This window comes from Chiloscyllium punctatum, chromosome 36, assembly GCF_047496795.1.
Source record: "Chiloscyllium punctatum isolate Juve2018m chromosome 36, sChiPun1.3, whole genome shotgun sequence".
Taxonomy (NCBI): domain Eukaryota; kingdom Metazoa; phylum Chordata; class Chondrichthyes; order Orectolobiformes; family Hemiscylliidae; genus Chiloscyllium; species Chiloscyllium punctatum.
This window is the reverse complement of record NC_092774.1, coordinates 41,238,000-41,255,121: the sequence shown is the minus strand read 5'-3', so window position 1 is coordinate 41,255,121 and position 17,122 is coordinate 41,238,000. Positions and strand designations below refer to the sequence as shown.

Below are 17,122 nucleotides of genomic sequence, written 5' to 3'. Positions count from 1 at the left end.
CCAGGATTACACCTCTTCCCACCCTACCTCCTGCAAAAATGCCATCCCGTATTCCCAATTCCTTCGCCTCTGCCGTATCTGCTCCCAGGAGGACCAGTTCCACCACAGAACACACCAGGTGGCCTCCTTCTTCAGATACCACAATTTCCCTTCCCACGTGGTTAAAGATGCCCTCCAACCTATCTTGTCCACATCCCACACCTCCGCCCTCAGACCCAACCCCTCCAACCGTAACAAGATCAGAACACCCCTGGTGTTCACCTTCCACCCTACCAACCTTCGCATAAACCAAATCATCCGCTGACATTTCCGCCACCTCCAAACAGACCCCACCACCAGGGATATATTTCCCTCCCCATCCCTTTCCACCTTCCGCAAAGACCGTTCCCTCTGTGTCTACCTGGTCAGGTCCATGCCCCCTACAACTCACCGTCCCACCCTGGCACCTTCCCCTGCCACGGCAGGAATTGCAAAACCTGCGCCCACACCTCCTCCCTCACCTCCATCCATGGCCCTAAAGGAGCCTTCCACACCCATCAAAGTTTTAGCTGCCCATCCGCCAATATAATTGTATTGTATCCATTGCTCCAAATGCGGTCTCCTGTACATTGGGGAGACTGGACGCCTCCTAGCAGAACGCTTTAGGGAACACCTCTGGGACACCTGCACCAATCAACCACACCGCCCTGTGGCTCAACTTTTCAACTCCCCCTCCCACTCTGCCGAGGACATGGAGGTCCTGGGCCTCCTTCACCGCTGCTTCCTCACCACCAGACGCCCGGAGGAAGAACACCTCATCTTCCGTCTCGGAACACTTCAACCCCAGGGCATTAATGTGGACTTCAACAATTTCTTCATTTCCCCTTCTCCCACCTCACCCCAGTTCCAAACTTCCAGCTCAGCACTGTCCCCATGACTTGTCCTACCTGCCTATCTTCTTTTCCACCTATCCACTCCACCACCCCCTCCCCCCATACCTATCACCTTCTTCCCACCCCCACTCACCTATTGTACTCTCTGCTACTTTCTCCCCATCCCCACCCTCCTCTCATCTATCTCTCCACACTGTAGGTACCCTGTTTCTATTCCTGATGAAGGGCTTTTGCCCAAAATGTCGATTTTACTGCTCCTCGGGTGCTGCCTGAATGGCTGTGCTTTTCCAGCACCAGTCTAATCTAGACTGGTGACCAGCATCTGCAGTCATTGTTTTTACGGGGAGGATTGGAAACCGTGGGAGGAGGGAGACTGGGGAGTTTATAAACTCCAAGGGGAGGCCTGAGGCCGCGAATAAAAGCTCCACAGGCCCAGTGTTTACTTTGTTTGGGGAAGGACCTCTTGGGGGCAACCGGACGCCATATTCGTGAGGGCAAGACGCAAGTTGTCTTGGGGCGGGGAGCGCGAGCATCCATCTTGGTGAGGGCACCATCAACTGTCATTTCTGGGAGAGAATTCCAACTTTGTGGTCGCCTTTGTGTCAACTAGAATTTTCTCATTCTGGATGAAAGTTTGCTCGCTGAGCTGGAAGGTCATTTTCAGATGTTTCATCACCGTACCAGGTAACATCATCAGTGAGTTGAGTGAAGCGCTGGTATTATGTCCTGCTTTCTATTTATGTCTTTTGGTTTCTTAGGGTGGGTGATATCATTTCCATTCTTTTTCTCAGAGCATGGTAGATGGGGTCCAAATCAATAGATTTCCAGTTGGAATGACATGTTCCAAGGAATTCTTGTGTGTGTTTCTGGTTGGCTTATAGGACGGTGGCTTGTCATAGGATGGATGTATGGTCCCAGTCAACATGGTGTCCTCCTTTGTCTGTGTGTAAAGATACGAGTGGTAGTGGATCGTGTATTTTTGTGGCTAGTTGATGTTCATATATCCTGGTGGCTAGTTTTATACCTGTTTGTCAGATGTGGTGTTTGTTACAGTCATAGAACCCCTATGTGTGGAAATATGCCCTTCGGCCCAACAGCTCCATACTGACCCTGTAGAGATTATGCCAGCCAAGCCCATTCCTCTACAATTACCCCTGACTTATGGACCACTATGGGCAATTTTAGCATGGTCAATTCACTTAGCCTGTGTATCTTTGGATTGTGGGAGGAAACCGGAGCACCCAGAGGAAACCAACACAGACACTGGGAGATTGTGCACACGCCATACAGACAGTCGCCCCAGGATGGGATTGAGCCCGGGTCCCTGGTGCTGTGAGGCAGCAGTGCTAACCACTGAGCCACCGTGCCGCCCCCTTATATTTCAACAGTCTTTCAACTTTAAACACATTCATCACAGTCTTCCCAGAGGATTAGACTGTTCTCTCTCATTAGAGATGGCTGGTGGTGGTTTATCTTGAGGGTCACCACACCTCAGCTGAGGGGAAAGGCCGAGAAGGAGATCCTCACATTTCTCCAACTTATCACTTTCTCTGATACATAATGTGAAGCACCTTGGTATACTCTTGTTGAAATGTTATCATCAGTATTAGCTGTTGTTGTTGCTGTCATTTATTGGCAAGCCTCATGTCAAGTGAAACAATTGCAGCAAGAAATTGGCAGCTGGCAGAGCTCCCCCACCCAGTGCCAAAATTGTGAATGCTTTTATTGGTGAAAGAAAATTGGCAAAGAAAAAATTTCAAGTGTCATGTACCTTTAGAAAGAGTGGAAGGGTTGTTTTTTCAAAATAAATGAAAACAACATTTCTGAAGTGGAGCAACAAACTAAATTAACAACGCAGTTTCTTTTCACATAACTGCACGACTGCAAACATCTGTATTATGGGGAAATGTTATGTACTAAAATATGTTCTTATTTTGTAAAGAGTCAGGTCAATAGGTTTAATTTTGTCAACAGTGATCAATAAGATCTTGGTTTTATACAGCATCTATGTGAGATACACTGGTAGTTAATGTTTGATCGAGTAAGTCTCCACTGACAACCACAAGAACAAAGTTTTTCCCTGTCTGAACTGTCAGAAAAGATGTGCTTTCTTCACAAATTTTGACTTCTTGATGTGTTTGTATGTCTTGCAATATTTGATTTTAAAATATGTAATTTACAGTGAAAATGAATTGTTTTTGCTTTTTAATGTTGATTTTAAGGTACGCTGATAAGCAACTATGTATGCATTTAGGCCGTCTAAAAATAGAATGCTTTTCATACTGTGCAAACAAAACACAATTTGGGAGGTGATGGTTGTTCCCTATCTCAAAGCCAATATCAATAATACCTGTGGTGTCAGCACATGCAACCACTTCCTTTCACTCTTTTCTTTTTGGAAACCATTGGGAATTTAACACATTACACTACTGCAGCAGAATCTGAGCACGTTACATCGGGCTTCCCATCAGGATGCTGTAACAAACCTCAACCTAATTTGGGGTGTTGGGGAAAGTGCAAAATAAATGAATCACTAGTATATACCCTGTGGTTAAAGAGCGCTACAACAGTATTGTGCAGACATGTCAGCTGTCTTGGTGAGACCTAACTTTACTCTGCGACACCTTGATTGGCTTGAGTTGTCGCTGACTACATGTAAAACGAAACATTATGGAGTAAAGACATTTTTGCGACTGAAAATGTTTTATTTGGCCTTCAGCAGTCACACCTACACTTTTACCATATATTTTACTGCTTATTTTGATTTAACTTGATGATATGTAACCTCAGTTGCTAAACATCCCTCAGTGGAGCCTCAAGCGTTATTTGAGATCCAACACAAAAGCCAACTTCTTCCAAATACAAAATGTTGCTGACTACAAAGAAAAATCATACAAAAGCTTTTATCAACTCCCAGATCAATTTACTGCAAGAAATAGCAGTATTGGCCATTCTGCTCCACCATTCAGTGAGATCATGCCTGATCTGATAACCCTCAATTCTATTTTCCCGTCTTTTCCCCAAAACCCTTGATTCCCTACTGATCTTCCTTTGACACCTTCAATTTTTCAGCAATTTAACTTATCTAGAACTTTGAAGACTGAGATACTTGGACACACAGTACCAACATCAATCCTTGTTAATTGTCCTTGCTTCTGTGCCACAGAAAATTGTTTTCTGGATCCTTGTTTGAGTCTATAAACTGCTCAATAAGCTCAAACAACCCTCTTCTGTTCTTCTAATGAGCCAATATCTCTGACAGCTCCATTTCAATAAAACTGAAAAAGCTTCTATCACTTTTGGTTGTAGGCAATAGGGCCAGGATTAAAGATGATTCTCATTTTCCTAAATACTTGGAATAGGTTCAACTGATTTTAAACAAACAAGTTTTGACACATGTTCGGGTTCGTTTGAGAAGTTTAGCAGAATTGTTTTTCTCAGATGGGACAATGAAACTTCTTTAGATTGTTTCCACTATTGGAGGTCTACCTCCAGTTCTTTTTCTTAGCACATTATAATGATCTTCTGAACTAGTTTTATTTCATTATATCCATCCCTTTAAACAAACCACTTCTCCCCATAAATAAATTCATCCATCTCCAGCACATTCTAGGTGATATTTTTCCTTAAATTCCATTAAAATGTCCTATCTCTTTCCTTAAATCTATGCCTCCTAGTTGCTGAAGCCGTCCACCAAGGGGAAAAGTTTCTTCCTATCTAGACCCTAAGTGTCTTATTTGTACACTCCAAACAGGTCCTCACCCAGCCTTCTCTGTAAGGAAAATACCTTCAGCCAATTTAATCACTCTCATAGCTGAAACCCACCAACATGCACCACCCTGGGTTAGTATTCCCTTCTGCACCCTTTCTCGTGCCATCACATCCTGCTAATAATGTGACGACCAGATCCACTACTCCAGCTGTGGCCCAACTAATGTCTTGTACAGTTCCATCACGATCTCCTGGCTCTCATGTTCAATGCCTTAACTATTAAGGGCAAGTATTTCATATGCCACCTTAATCATTTCATCCACATGTCCTGTTGCCTTCAAGAATCTATGAACACACATACCTTACTCTGATCTTCAGTACATTCTAAGTTCTTGTGATTTAACATGTTGATCCTCCTGAAATGTACCATCTCAATCTTTTCAGGATTGAACTCCATCTGTCATTGTTCTGCTCATCTGACCAACCCATCTTTATTGTCCTGTAGTCTAAAACTTTCCTCCTTGCCATATATTAGTGTGGGTTCTGAATTTCTTTTGGGCCTGATTTATTTAGATTGCATTGTGTTTATTTTGTGGGCGTATTTTTAGAATATTGGGAGGATACTTGGATCCAGCATCTGTTTATACCCAAAGAAGAAACTCAAACCAGAATTTTTTTTTAATCCAATGTTTTCCCTGGTAACATTTTCACAATGACTTCAATTTCTGCAACACCCTTAGCTTAACTTAAACTATTTTCAAATCAAGACATTACTGAATGGAGATCATAACTTCTTGTACTGTTAAATCTGTCTCAAGCAATGCTGCAAATTAGGTAACCTTATTTTGTAACCTTGCTCAAAACCTTTTCTAAAAAGTGACTGCATGAAGATTGAAGTTGACTGAACTGCTTTCTTCATTTTATAATATTGCCAAAAAAAGTAAATGTTCCAGCATATGCAATCTTTTTCTTTCTCTAAAATAGGTAATGAGGTGAAAGGGAATAATGGACAAAGCAATTAAAACAATGCTGACTCTAATTCAGCAAGTATGTTCTTTTCAATAAGGTTAATTCAATATTTACATTAAAGTTATGTGAGGGACACAAATAACAATACTTTAAGGCTGCTACTTAAGTTTAGAAATTCAATCACACTCTGTGTAGATGGCTTAAAATCATTGTATCAAAAGCTTAAAGCGCTTGCATAAAACACGAAACCTCAGTTATGTTTATTTCCCCAAACTGGGTTATCAAGTAAAAGGGAAGTATTATTGGAGATTTGATGACAGCGGGCAAAATGGCAACGCTAATTTCGCAAGTATGCAAGGTTTAAGCTTAAAATGCATGGCAGGTTTATTTATCCAAGAAATAAACACCTTTACTCTCTCTAATATTAGCTCCAATTATCAATATTTGATATGAAATTAGAAGATCTAGCTTGAGAAATCTACAACATATTGCCACACGCTTGCCATAAATACGACAGGAACACAGTAAAAGTAGTGAAAATTAAGTCAGATCTTTGTGGTTACAGATCCATAAGATACAGAAGCAGAATCAGTCCATTCGACTTGTTGAGTCTGCTCCACCATTTGATCATGGCCAATGTTTCTCAACCCCATTCTCCTGCCTCCTCCCTGTAACCCTTGATTCCCTTACTAATCAAGAGCCTATATCTATCTGTTTTAAAAGTACTCAGTTACTTGCCTCATTTCAGTGGCAATGAGTTCCACAGAGTCACCTCTTTCTGACTGAAAAAAATCTTTATCTCATCCCAGCATTTCTTGCCACAGAGAACTATGAGGGCAGAGTCCATGTCTATACTTCCTTGCATGGTAATTTGTAAATAACATTTGTTTTTTCAGGTTCATTAGCTGCTGCTTAAGTGTGTTGGTAGGTTTGTGGGCTACCGTGATGCTGAGAGGTTTGAGTTGTCTGGACATCATTTCACAGATACCTTTGATGTAAGGTAATGTGGCTTGGGTTTCTGCACGTGTGTCTGCTTGTTTGCGTTTGTTGTTGAGAAATCAGCGTACAGGGTTTATTGGGTACCCGTTCTTCTTGAATATGTTGTATAAGTATTTATCTTCTGCTCTTTGTAGTTCCTGGGTGGTGCAGTGTGTAGTGGCTCATTGAAATAGTGTCCTGATGCAGATTTGTTTGGGATGATTTGCTTCTGCATTAGGTACTTGGGTCTGTGTGTGTTGTTTTCCTGTAGACGTTAGTCTGAAGTTCCCTATTGACTGTTTGCTCTACTGATATCTAGGAATGGCACTTTGTTGTTGTTCTCTTTTGTGAATTTTATGCCAGTAACAATATTGTTGATGGTGTTGTAGGTTTCCTCTAATTTGTTTCATTTTGTGATGACAAAGGTGTCATCACTGTGGCGGACCCAAAGTTTGGGTTGGAGCGTTGGGAGGGCTGTTTGTTCGAGTCTCTGCATTATTGTTTCTGCTAGGAACCTTGATATTGGTGGTCTCATGGGTGTTCTGTTGATTTGTTTGTAGGGCTTGTTATTGAATGTGAAGTGGGTGATAAGATACGGGTCCACAAACTTGACAATGTTATCTTTGCTGATGAAGTTGGTGCTGTTTGGTGTTTGTGTCTTTGGTGGTTCTTGTAGTGTAGTCAGTGTGTCTTTGGCCACGTTGATGTTAATGGATGTGAATGGGGCTGTTATATCAAAAGACAGCATTATTTCATCCTCTTCTATCTTGGTGTCTTTGGTGTTCAGGAATTCTTGGGTGGAGTGAATGGAGCGGCATGAATCTTCTACTCAGTGTTTTAGTCTTCAGTGGAGTTCTTTGACTACTCTGTATACTGGTGTTCCAGGTAGTGAGAGTATCGGCCTGAGGGGTGCTCCTGGTTTGAAGAGGAAGGGCACAACAACAAAGTGCCATTCCTAGATGTCACAGTAGAGCGAACAGTCAAGGGGAACTTCAAACTAGCGTCTACAAGAAACAATACACACAAACCAAATACCTAACTACAGAAGCAATCATCACAACACCCACAAACGAAGCTGCATCAGGAGATTATTTAGCGAGCCACCACACATTGCAGCCCAGAGAAACTGCGATGAGCAGAAGAGAAATACGTATATGTACTCAAGAAGTACGGATACCCAATAAACCCAGTCCACCGATTTCTCATTGATGCTTCCAAGCTGACCCTCAAATTTGGTTTGTCCCTGCATTCTTTCCTGGTTGTCTTTTGTGGGTTTTGAAAACTTTTTCCCAATCCTCTGACTGAGGATAAGAGTTGGGAAGTTGCGTTGTGGCTGATAGGACATTGGGTAGACCACTTTTGGAATATTGTGTGCAGTTCTGGTCTCCCTCCTATCAGAATGTTGTTGTGAAACTTGAAAGGGTTCAGAACACATTTAAAAGGATGTTGCCAGGGTTTGAGCTGAATGGGCTGGGCTGTTTTTCCTCGTGCACCAGAGGCTGAGGGGTGACTGAGAGTCATTAAGAAAATCATGAGAGGCATGGATAGGGTAAATAGACAAGGACATTTCCCTGGGGTGAGGGAGTCCAGAACTAGAGGGTAATAGGTTTAGGGTGGAGGAGGGCAAGATTTAAAAGAGTCTTAAGGAGTAACCTTTTCATGCAGAGGGTGGTGTGTGTAAGGAATGAGCTGCCAGAGGAAGTGGTGGTTGTTGATACAGCTATGACATTTAAAAGGCACCTGGATAGGTATATGAATAGGAAAGGTTTAGAGGGATATGGGCCAAGTGCTGGCAAATGGGACTAGATTAGGCTAGGATATCTGGTTGGCCCGAAGGGGCTGTTTCTGTGCTGTAGATCTGACTCTGGCTTGCCACGATCGTTTGCCATGTCTGTGTGTTCAGTTTCTCTCTGGTTGTCTGTGTCAATGCCTTGATGTCTCATTCCACCCACCACATATCACCACCACCCCCACCCACCATAGGGACGATAACCAATTCATGTCTGTTTTTTTATCAAGAAGCTGTATTGCAGGTTCAACCTGAATTTACACTTCTTTTGCTCCCAAAATCAGACTTGCTCACTCTCAGCAATATCCCAATATCCTGAAAGATATTAACTTTCAGGTGGTGTTATCCAAAATTCGAAGATGTCAGTCCTGACGTTTTTGCTTTTTCTGTCCCTGTAAGATCCTGAATCAGCACCTTCAGGACAATTCGTTTGAGTGGAGTGAGAATACAGGAAGAGAGAGAGAGAGAGAGTGGGATGCTTTCAATTTTGTGGAACAGCTTAAGAAAAAAATGTTCTGCAGAAACTGGAGTAGCTTGTTCTGAATTTCTACCCTGGACTGACCATGATGACTTTTGTAATCTCTTCTTCCAGAGTATTTGAAGATCTGAAGACTGAAGTTTAAAAATCAACAGATGAAGGGCCTATGCCTGAATCGTCGATTCTCCTGCACTTTGGAAGCTGCCTGACCTGCCATGCTGTTCCAACACCTCACTTTTCAACTCCTCTCCAGTGTCTGCAGTCCCCACTTTCACATCAATGTCTGACAGTCACTCAATCCATCGGGACCTCAACGATTTTCAACTATGATTCTGTGAGAAGGAGCAAAACATTTTGGTTCCTGTTTCAGACCATTTTCAGCATTAGTGGGACTGAATGAGAGTCTCTTCTGTTACAGCTCACTGTGTGTAAAGCCTGAAACAGTTATACGGCCAGGAAAGAGGAATTTACTGTGGGCAGGGGCCGTACACGCGGCTGTAGCTGCGGCCATGGTGAAACCAGAGGAATCCCACACCGTGGAGAAACCGTGGAAGTGTTGCGACTGCGGGAGAGGCTTCCATGCCCCATCTGTCCTGGAGATTCATCGGCGAAGTCTCACCGGGGAAAGGCCATTCTCCTGCCCCGAGTGCGGGAAAGGCTTTACCTGCTCCTCCCACCTGTTGGACCACCGCCGAGTCCACACCAGGGAGAAGCCATTCTCCTGCCCCGAGTGTGGGAAGGGCTTCACATACTCCTCCCACCTGCTGGCCCACCAGCGCGTCCACGCCGGGGAGAGGCCCTTCCCCTGCTCCGAGTGTGGGAAGGCCTTCAGCAAATCCTCGGACCTGCTGAAGCACCAACGGGTCCACAGAGGGGAGAGGCCATTCAGCTGCCCTGAGTGCAGGAAGGCCTTCAGTGATTCCTCTACCCTGCAGAGACACCAGTGGGTCCACACCGGGGAAAGGCCGTTCTCCTGCCCCGAGTGCAGGAAGGGCTTTACCCGCTCTTCTGCTCTGCTGACCCATCTGCGGGTCCACACGGGTGAGAAGCCCTTCAGCTGCCCCGAGTGTGGGATGGCCTTCAGCAGGTCTTCCCACCTGCTGAGGCACCAGCGGGTCCACACTGGGGAGAGGCCATTCTCCTGCCTCCAGTGTGGAAAGTGCTTTACCCAGCCTTCCAACCTGCTGACCCACCAGCGGATCCACACCTGTGAGAAACCGTTCTCCTGCCCCAAGTGCGGGAAGGGCTTTGCTGTTTCCTCTAACCTCGTGGCCCATCTGCGGGTCCACACAGGGGAGAGGCCTTTCAGTTGTCCCGAGTGCAGGAAGGCCTTCAGCAATTCCTCTGCCCTGCTTAGGCACCAGCGGGTCCACACCGGAGAGAAGCCGTTCTCCTGCCCCGAGTGCGGGAAGGGCTTTACCCGCTCCTCCACACTGCTGACCCACCGGCGGGTCCACACGGGGGAGAGGCCATTCAGCTGCCCCGAGTGCAGGAAGGCCTTCAGTGATTCCTCTGCCCTGCTGAAGCACCAGCGCGTCCACACTGGGGAGAGGCCCTTCAGCTGCCCTGAGTGCGGGAAGAGGTTTACATTTTCCCGCAACTTGCGGAAGCACCAGCGGGGGCACCAGCGCTCACAACAATCAGATTCTGCCGCTGATGGTGCCATGAGTCCCCCCCAGGACTGATTCTCCTGACAGTGGGTGCAGTGGGAGAGTTGGTGCACTCTTTGTTTTCCGTTGGACTGCAACCCCACGGTGGCTCAGGGGTGGCATGGTGACTCAGTGATTAGCACTGCTGCCTCATGACACCAGGAACCAAGGATCAATTCCACCCTTGGGGTGACTGTCTGTGGAGTTTGTGGAGGGTAGGAGAATGGATGAGATAAGAAACCGCTGCCTTTCTTGAGACAAGTCTCCCGGAGAGAACTTGCTGACTGATTTGATTGTCTGATCTATTGATCCTCACAGTGCCCCATTGCCCTCTGTTATCTGGAGGAGGTCCACACAGATGTACCAAAGCCCCTCTTTGGACTGTGGAAGGAAACCTGTGCAGACAGGAAAAACATGCAAACTCCACACAGACACCGTTAACTGAGGCTGGAATTGAACCTGGGTCCCTTGCGCTGTGAGGTAGCAATGCTAAGCAGTGTGCCACCCCAATATGTTATAAAATTTGAATGAACACACTAAATTGGAAATGTGTCCATACCAAGAACTTCCTGTAAATGTTTGGAAACAAAAGTCCATCGGAATTGTCTTTGGGGCGGATCCAAAACTTACTTTGTTAATGTTGAAAATACTTTGGCCTCTGGAACTGTCTGCCAGAGAGTGTGTTGGAGTCAGATTCGATTCTGGCGTTCAAAATAGAGGTGGATCATTAAACTGAAAAGGAAAGCAATTGCAGTGTTCAGTGAAGATTAGTGCAAGGTACTGTAGTGGATGTCAGAATGAGTTTCCTGATTGGGGCTGTTCCTGTTACCATTTCAGGTTGCTAACTTTTCATTAGCATCCTGCACATGTTGGGAATTTTTCTCTTCTCTAGTATCTACTTGAGTGACTCAGTGACAAATCTAGTTTATTAATTGTTCCTATGATATCTCATGAGAGGGGTTATGATATTCACAGTGCTGTATAAATTGTTGTGGGTCACAATGTTTTTCCTCCACTTGGACACAAACTGTTCACCTTAAATATTTGTTTTTTAAATGATGGAAATAAAATTAATGTTTGGAAAACACAACTTGCTGTGTAGTAAGATAATCAGAAATAGGAATGGGAGTAAGTAATTGACCGTTGAGATGCTCTGTCTTTCATTTATCTAAATTCTCTTTCCTGCACTTGTTTTCTCATGACTTCATCTGCTGAAGTGACTACACTCCAAAAGCTTGTGATTTCAACATAAGAGCATAAGAACTAGGAGCAAGAGCCGGCCTTCCGGCCCTTCGAGTCTGCTTCACTACTCAATAAGATCATGACTAATCTTTTCGTGGACTATGCTCCACTTACCTGCGTTTTCACCATATCCCTTACGTTTTTGAAAAATAAAAGAATTATCTTCTAGTGGTTACTGAAGTAGTGTCAAATACTTCCCTGGGCAAGGAATTCCATAGATTGACAACCCTCCAGTGAAGAAGTTTCTTCCCCGTTCAGTTTTAAACCTGCTACCTCTAATCTTTTGAGGCCATGCACCCTTCTCCTTGTCTCACCTAGCAGTGGAAAATCCTATTTCTATTTCTTTCATAATTTAATATATTTCTCTAAGATCCCATCCAAACACACCTGCTGGACTATAAACCTGGTGTCATGTGACTTATGACTACAAAATTTGTTACTACGCATCCTCATAGCTGTGGGATTTCAGGGCTCGAAGATAGGGACAGTACCACTGCGCCTTAAAAAAAACTTCTGCAGCAAATAGACCCTCTTCTATTGAATGAATGGGGAGAGGTTTCTTCTCAACATGGGATACAAACATTATAACCTCGGAGCCCATTACACTAAATTGAGCCCTCTTCGGTTGAATGAGTGGATGTGAAGGTGCCAGAGTTGAATTGGTTGATAACGTTAAAAATCATATCTTCCCCCTGATTATCTGACACTACCACTATAGCACCAGAGCCCGTTGCAGTAAACTGGGTCATCTGCTGTTGAATGAATGAATGGGAATGAAAAGGGCGGATACACTGACATGATGGTGAAATTCCCCACCAATCCCAAAGCTTATGGTCGGGACCGACTAATCAGAGAGAGACATTGCAGAGGGTGGGGCCAACACGACCAGCAAAGCCGGCCGCCATTGGTCAGGTGGAGTAAGGTGCACTCTGATTGGAGGGAGCGTGGATGACGCGCGTCACTGAAGGAGGAGACGGAAAGAAGGAGGAAAACAAAGATGGCGGCGCGCGGCTGCGGTTTTCTCATCGACTCAGCGGGCGGTTTCTGACCGAGGGAGGGGGGCAGACAGGCATCGTTTACCTCAGAAAATACCTTTAAAATACATTTCAAATTAAAGCCGGAACTTTTCAAACAAAAGTTGTGAAGAAAAGGAGACAGTCCCCGGTGGTGGGGGGTTTATTGTTTATTTTTGTATAATTTCCGGGGCCCAGGAAGGGGGAGGTGACGGTTACCGGGTGAACGAGAAAACAAATTAAAAATGTCGGCGGTGGAGGAGAGAGAGCCGGTGCCCGCGGCTTCTTCGGCGGCGGCCGGAGCCCAGGAGCTCAACAACCCCCCGGAGCTGGAGGAAGGTCCGAGCTCCAAGAAGCGGGGGGTCCGGCTGGAGGCTGGATTTGCTCAAGGCTTGTATCTATTAACTTATTTAAATGGTACCTACTGTATGGGGCTATGGTTTACATTAAAACCGGAGGATCATGTCAGAGTGTTTGTTTATATTGAGCAGTTGTAGTTGGTAAAATACACTCCCTGGAGGAGCACCTTCTGTGATGCTGCATTTCTTGCCTTCTGCCCTTCCCCCATTTGTTATCTCACATCTTGATTTTACATTTTATTTGGTCAAATTTAATTTCATATTAATGAGACTTGGTATTCACTGTGTTATGAATTTGTTTGTTGGATTATTGTAAGAAAAAATTAATGGTGTCATGTCATTTCTGATGTCAGAGTTTGACATCGAATGTGCAGATGTGAATATCAGTAAGTTATGAAAATAAATCAAGAACTTGTGGTTCTAACAAAAAAGCAGTTCACTGATTGTGAGAAACAAAGCTCACACACCTCAATAACTGCAGTCCGAGACAAAATCTGAATCAGCAGCGTCCTTTAGTTTACACTTGCAAGTGGGTGAGATGTCCAGTGCCTATAAGGTAGAGGACATACACACACCAAGTTCAATTCATACATAATATTTATATGATTTGATGTCTTTTGTTTTACATCGCTCCTCCCCTGCTTACATCGTCCACTTCCCGAAGACCGGCCCCCATTACCCCTGTTTATCTCTTGCCTTATCCGGCCTTGTCTGTGACAAAATGCTTATTCCTGGCCTCACAAGCCTGTTTGACCTCATCCTGCTGTAGGTCATTGTTAGGCATATTCTTTCTTCATCATTATCTACCCCCTTCACCTGTGCCTTTCCTGAGGCCGTTCTGATCCCTATGACCCTTTTAATTGGGGTTTGTTCCTGTGTTTTTGTAAAAGTGGGAAGCAGATGTTTATACCTACTGTTCGTACAGGCACATCTAGCTTAACTTCATCCCCTCACAACATCTTATCTATTTGCCCGTAATGTCTACCTTCTGTCATACAGTTTTAGCTCATACAAAAACAATTATATATTTCCTCCACATCGTTTCCATCCTTGTTGACTCAGCTCGTGGCTAAAACAATTAACGCTTTTTTACTTTGTAAAATGAAATTGCAGAAATGCAGAAGTAACATTAATTTACCTATATCCCACAGTTTGTTTATATTTAGCAGTTGTAGTTGGTAAAATACACTCCCTGGAGGAGCACCTTCTATGATGCTGCATTTCTTGCATTCTGCCCTTCCCCCATTTGTTATCTCACATCTTGATTTTACATTTTATTTGGTCAAATTTAATTTCATATTAATGAGACTTGGTATTCACTGTGTTATGAATTTGTTTGTTGGATTATTGTAAGAAAAAATTAATGGTGTCATGTCATTTCTGATGTCAGAGTTTGACATCGAATGTGCAGATGTGAATATCAGTAAGTTATGAAAATAAATCAAGAACTTGTGGTTCTAACAAAAAAGCAGTTCACTGATTGTGAGAAACAAAGCTCACACACCTCAATAACTGCAGTCCGAGACAAAATCTGAATCAGCAGCGTCCTTTAGTTTACACTTGCAAGTGGGTGAGATGTCCAGTGCCTATAAGGTAGAGGACATACACACACCAAGTTCAATTCATACATAATATTTATATGATTTGATGTCTTTTGTTTTACATCGCTCCTCCCCTGCTTACATCGTCCACTTCCCGAAGACCGGCCCCCATTACCCCTGTTTATCTCTTGCCTTATCCGGCCTTGTCTGTGACAAAATGCTTATTCCTGGCCTCACAAGCCTGTTTGACCTCATCCTGCTGTAGGTCATTGTTAGGCATATTCTTTCTTCATCATTATCTACCCCCTTCACCTGTGCCTTTCCTGAGGCCGTTCTGATCCCTATGACCCTTTTAATTGGGGTTTGTTCCTGTGTTTTTGTAAAAGTGGGAAGCAGATGTTTATACCTACTGTTCGTACAGGCACATCTAGCTTAACTTCATCCCCTCACAACATCTTATCTATTTGCCCGTAATGTCTACCTTCTGTCATACAGTTTTAGCTCATACAAAAACAATTATATATTTCCTCCACATCGTTTCCATCCTTGTTGACTCAGCTCGTGGCTAAAACAATTAACGCTTTTTTACTTTGTAAAATGAAATTGCAGAAATGCAGAAGTAACATTAATTTACCTATATCCCACAGTTTGTTTATATTTAGCAGTTGTAGTTGGTAAAATACACTCCCTGGAGGAGCACCTTCTATGATGCTGCATTTCTTGCATTCTGCCCTTCCCCCATTTGTTATCTCACATCTTGATTTTACATTTTATTTGGTCAAATTTAATTTCATATTAATGAGACTTGGTATTCACTGTGTTATTAATTTGTTTGTTGGATTATTGTAAGAAAAAATTAATGGTGTCATGTCATTTCTGATGTCAGAGTTTGACATTAAATGTGCAGATGTGAATATCAGTAAGTTGTGAAAATAAATCAAGAACTTGTGGTTCTAACAAAAAAGCAGTTCACTGATATTAATGGCATTGTCTCATTTGAGGATGATGACTTGAGTCTGACTAACAAACCATTTCATGTAGTCACCCAATTTAATTAAAATTTTCTTTAACTTAATTAAAGTTAAATTTGTTTAATTTAACAAATTTGTTTATTCAATTTGTACAATTTGTTTATAAGATTTATTTATACGTCCATTGCTCTCGATGTGGTCTCTGCCACACTGGGGAGACTGGACGCCAATTTGCAGAACATTTCAGGGAACAGCTGTGGGACGCCAAAACTAAACGACCCCACCGCCTTGTGGCTGAACGCTTTAACTCCCCCTCCCAATCCATCAAGGACATGCAAGTACTCTGCTGCCTCCCCCTCCAAGCTCTAGCTACATGACGCTTGTAGGAAGAACACCTCGTCTTCTGCCTTGGGACGCACTAACTGCATAGGATCAATGTAGATTTCACCAGTTTCCTTATTTCCCCTCCCCTCCACCCACCCCCACACCACACACCTTGTCCCAGATCCAGAGTTGAAAAGTGTGGTGCTGGAAAAATGCCTAGAGGCCATACTTCTAGGAATTCCCTGGCTGTTCTCTGGCATGGCACTCATCCACAGATTCTATCAACAAACACATTGACCTGGACCCAATATGGCCACTGCAGCGGACAGTTGGAACTGACAACCGGAAGCGGCAGAGACAAACCACTATAAATGCCGGAGGAAACAATACAGAAGCACTTCACAGGAGGCTCCCAAGCACTGAGGATATCACCTAGACAGGGGATGAAACGTCTGCAACACAAATTCCCAGCTCGGCAAACAGAACCACAACAATGAGCACCCGAGCTACAAATCTTCTCACAAACTTTGAATTGAGCCTAGGAGTTGGGACATCCTGTTGCAACTGTCACACATGTCACACAACACAAGGCATGGTCCTCTGACTGACCATCCCTTTGAATATCAGGGGGAAGACACCCCTTTAATTGTAACATTCAGGAAAGATGCCTTACTTCAACAAAGATGTGCTGTGCTCACAAATGTTTGGACAGAGGAAGGGAATTGCAGTCTGGGGTGAAGCTCAATCTTCATTCAGAGAGAGAGAGGAGCAGCAGTAGCTTCAGAAGCTCATGGTCCAACTTGTGCATTCAGACAATAGGGGGGCTATTCTGGGCAAAATCTGGGAGTGAAGCAATGTCTCCCCCTTTCCATTCCTTATCCTGGGAGGGAGAGAGAAGGGGGGAAGCACTGTTCACTTGCAGCAACTGGAGGCAGAAATATGAATCCAAGCAGGGAGCAGACTCTGCACAAGTCAGCTTCAGTCGGCTTCTTCTGGAATATTGTGTGCAATTCTGGTCTCCCTCCTATCAGAAGGATGTTGTGAAACTTGAAAGGATTCAGAAAAGATTCACAAGGCTATTGCCAGGGTAGCAGGGTTTGAACCACAAGGAGAGGCTGAATAAGATGGGGCTGTTTTCCCTAGAGCATCGCAGGTTGAGTGTGTTTTTTAAAGAGGTTTATAAAAACTTGGGTGTGGATGAGGTGAATAGTCAAGGTCTTTTCCCT

At 44.0% G+C, this 17,122-nt stretch overlaps 2 protein-coding genes across 2 annotated transcripts in view; one reads left to right on the top strand and one right to left on the bottom strand.

The window, feature by feature from the left end:
* The window catches only part of LOC140460064 (uncharacterized), a 507,032-nt gene extending 495,496 nt beyond the window's left edge, over window positions 1-11,536 (top strand). Inside the window, exon 5 of the mRNA XM_072554469.1 lies at window positions 9,137-11,536. Coding sequence (XP_072410570.1) covers window positions 9,137-10,482 — 1,346 coding nt within the window. The 3' untranslated portion in view covers window positions 10,483-11,536. The remainder of the gene's footprint in view (window positions 1-9,136) is intronic.
* The window catches only part of LOC140460964 (uncharacterized), a 384,505-nt gene that overhangs the window by 348,701 nt on the left and 18,682 nt on the right, over window positions 1-17,122 (bottom strand). The window lies entirely within an intron of this gene.